The sequence below is a fragment of the Amphiura filiformis genome, unplaced genomic scaffold, assembly GCF_039555335.1.
Source record: "Amphiura filiformis unplaced genomic scaffold, Afil_fr2py scaffold_114, whole genome shotgun sequence".
Taxonomy (NCBI): domain Eukaryota; kingdom Metazoa; phylum Echinodermata; class Ophiuroidea; order Amphilepidida; family Amphiuridae; genus Amphiura; species Amphiura filiformis.
This window is the reverse complement of record NW_027305578.1, coordinates 66,056-68,418: the sequence shown is the minus strand read 5'-3', so window position 1 is coordinate 68,418 and position 2,363 is coordinate 66,056. Positions and strand designations below refer to the sequence as shown.

General features: G+C 37.7%; 1 protein-coding gene across 1 annotated transcript; it reads left to right on the top strand.

Moving 5' to 3' along the window:
- The first annotated feature begins 291 nt into the window (after window positions 1–291).
- LOC140145016 (uncharacterized) lies at window positions 292–1,242 on the top strand. The gene has a single exon (XM_072166806.1). The coding sequence runs from the start codon at window positions 292–294 to the stop codon at window positions 1,240–1,242; it is 951 nt and encodes a 316-aa protein (XP_072022907.1).
- The last annotated feature ends 1,121 nt before the right edge of the window (window positions 1,243–2,363 follow it).

The window sequence follows — 2,363 nt, the reverse complement described above, 5'->3', positions numbered from 1 at the left end:
TACAAACCTACTAATGCACTTAGAAACGGTAACAAAGCATATTGCTGAAGAGCACCCTGTTGACGTCATCTACTTAGACCTGCAAAAAGCCTTCGACAAAGTACCACACAAAAGACTGTTGCAAAACTAAAAGCTCACGGCATAGAAGGCCAAGTACTGAGATGGATACAAGCGTGGCTAGCTGATAGAAAACAGAGGGTAGTAGTTCAGGGAGCAAAATCCAAGACAAGTGATGTGTCAAGTTCAGTTGTACAGGGATCCGTCCTAGGCCCACTCTGCTTCCTCATATTCATGAATGACTTGGAAATAAACATCATCTCAGAGATCAGTAAATTTGCAGACGACACAAAGATGACAAGCAAGGTTGGCTCAGATGTAGAGATCCAGAAACTGCAAGATGACTTAGACAAGCTCATGGACTGGTCTGACAAGTGGAAAATGAGCTTTAATGTAGACAAATGCTCAGTCATGCACATTGGACACAACAATCCACAACACCAGTACCAAATGAAGAATAAAGCGTTAGCAAGTACAACAGAAGAAAAAGACTTGGGCGTCTGGACGGAAAATACACTTAAAGTAGGGAAGCAGGTAGCGGAAGCAACAAAGAAGGCGAACAGAACACTAGGGATGGTAAAAAGAACATTCAAGTACAGGAGCAAGAGAATTGTTTTACAGCTTTACAAGTCCCTCATCAGACCACATTTAGACTACAGTATACAAGCCTGGCGACCATACCAACAGAAAGACATCAAGCTGCTTGAAGGTGTGCAGAGAAGAGCGACAAAGATAATACCAGAATTGAAATCCAAACCATATCATGAAAGACTAAAGGAACTGAATCTTATGACACTAGAAGATAGAAGGAGGAGAGCAGACTTGATCCAAACGTACAGAATATTCACAGGAATTGACAACATAAAACCGACAGACATGTTCCAACTAGCAGAATACCAAGGTACAAGAGGCCACCCAATGAAACTTCAAAAACAACACATGAGAGTAGATACAAGACGATACTTCTACAGCCAACGAGTTATAACAGACTGGAATAGGCTACCTAATTCTACAGTGTTAGCTCCAACCATCAACGACTTCAAAAGCAAACTCCAAACCTTTTGGGTTACTAAGGGCGAAAAAGCCCACTCACCCAAGCCACATTATGACCCTCCCCTAAAAAGGATCTCGCGACCAAGTGAGAAGAGGGAGGAATGGTGTGGCACTTCATGTAAGTTCATGTAAGTTCAACTGCAACTAGATTTAAGGGATCATGACATTAAGGTGAAATACCCAGAAAACAATCCACTTTTATTTTAAGGGATCAACTCCAATTATGACAATCAGCAATATCCTTTGGATCAGTAATTACATCATTATCAACAGTAAAACAAGTATTTTCAAAACACTTTTTGGAAGAAGCAACATAAGATCAAAATTTCTTAGGATTACTTTTAACATTTTTGGAAATATCATAAGTATAATTTCTATGACTCTTTCTAATTGCAGCTTTTAACTTATTACTACAGTCCTTAAACTGCTGCAACGCAATAGGAGATTTACTGACTTTAGACCTTTTATACAGCATCTTTTTTCTTAGTACATAGCTTTCTAATATCCCTATTGATCCAAGGTAGTGAATTGTTTCTTCTAACCACTTTCTTTGGAACAGAGTTGTCTATACAAGACATAATAATAGACTCAGCCTTATTCCACATAATATTAACATTATCATCTAAACATGAATACCAGGGACTATTAACAAGCATATACTTCATTTGATCAAAATCAGCCTTATTAAGACAATAAACAGCCTTATTAATTGGCTTACTCTTAAGAGGAGACATATTCAATATACAATTAACCGCTGAGTGGTCACAACCATGCAAATTATAAGTGGAGTTACAGGATAATACAAATGATGGATCAGATACAAATACCAAATCAAGAAAGTGATCAATACCATTAAGAGTCTTATTAGTAGGCTCTTTAAGAACTTGTGTGAAACCACTTGAGTGCATTACATCAAGAAGACTATTTGGCAGAGAGCCCTTTGTTGCATGCTCATTAATCCAATCAATATGAATGTTAAAATCACCAACAAGAGAACACAATTTATAGGATCTATTTGAAGCTTGAATTTTGCTCAGGTTATCATCCAAAATCTCCAAACCACACTTATTTTCAGATGGAGGCCTATAATACACACCAAATAAACATTTCCCTTGATCAGTATTAAACTCTGCCCAAACAATTTCCAGATCTTTGGATAAAAACTCAGATCTCAAAGTAGCATTAAGATTACTTTTAATACCTAGAGCGACCCCGCCACCACGCCTATTTCTGTTATTACGAAAAATACTATA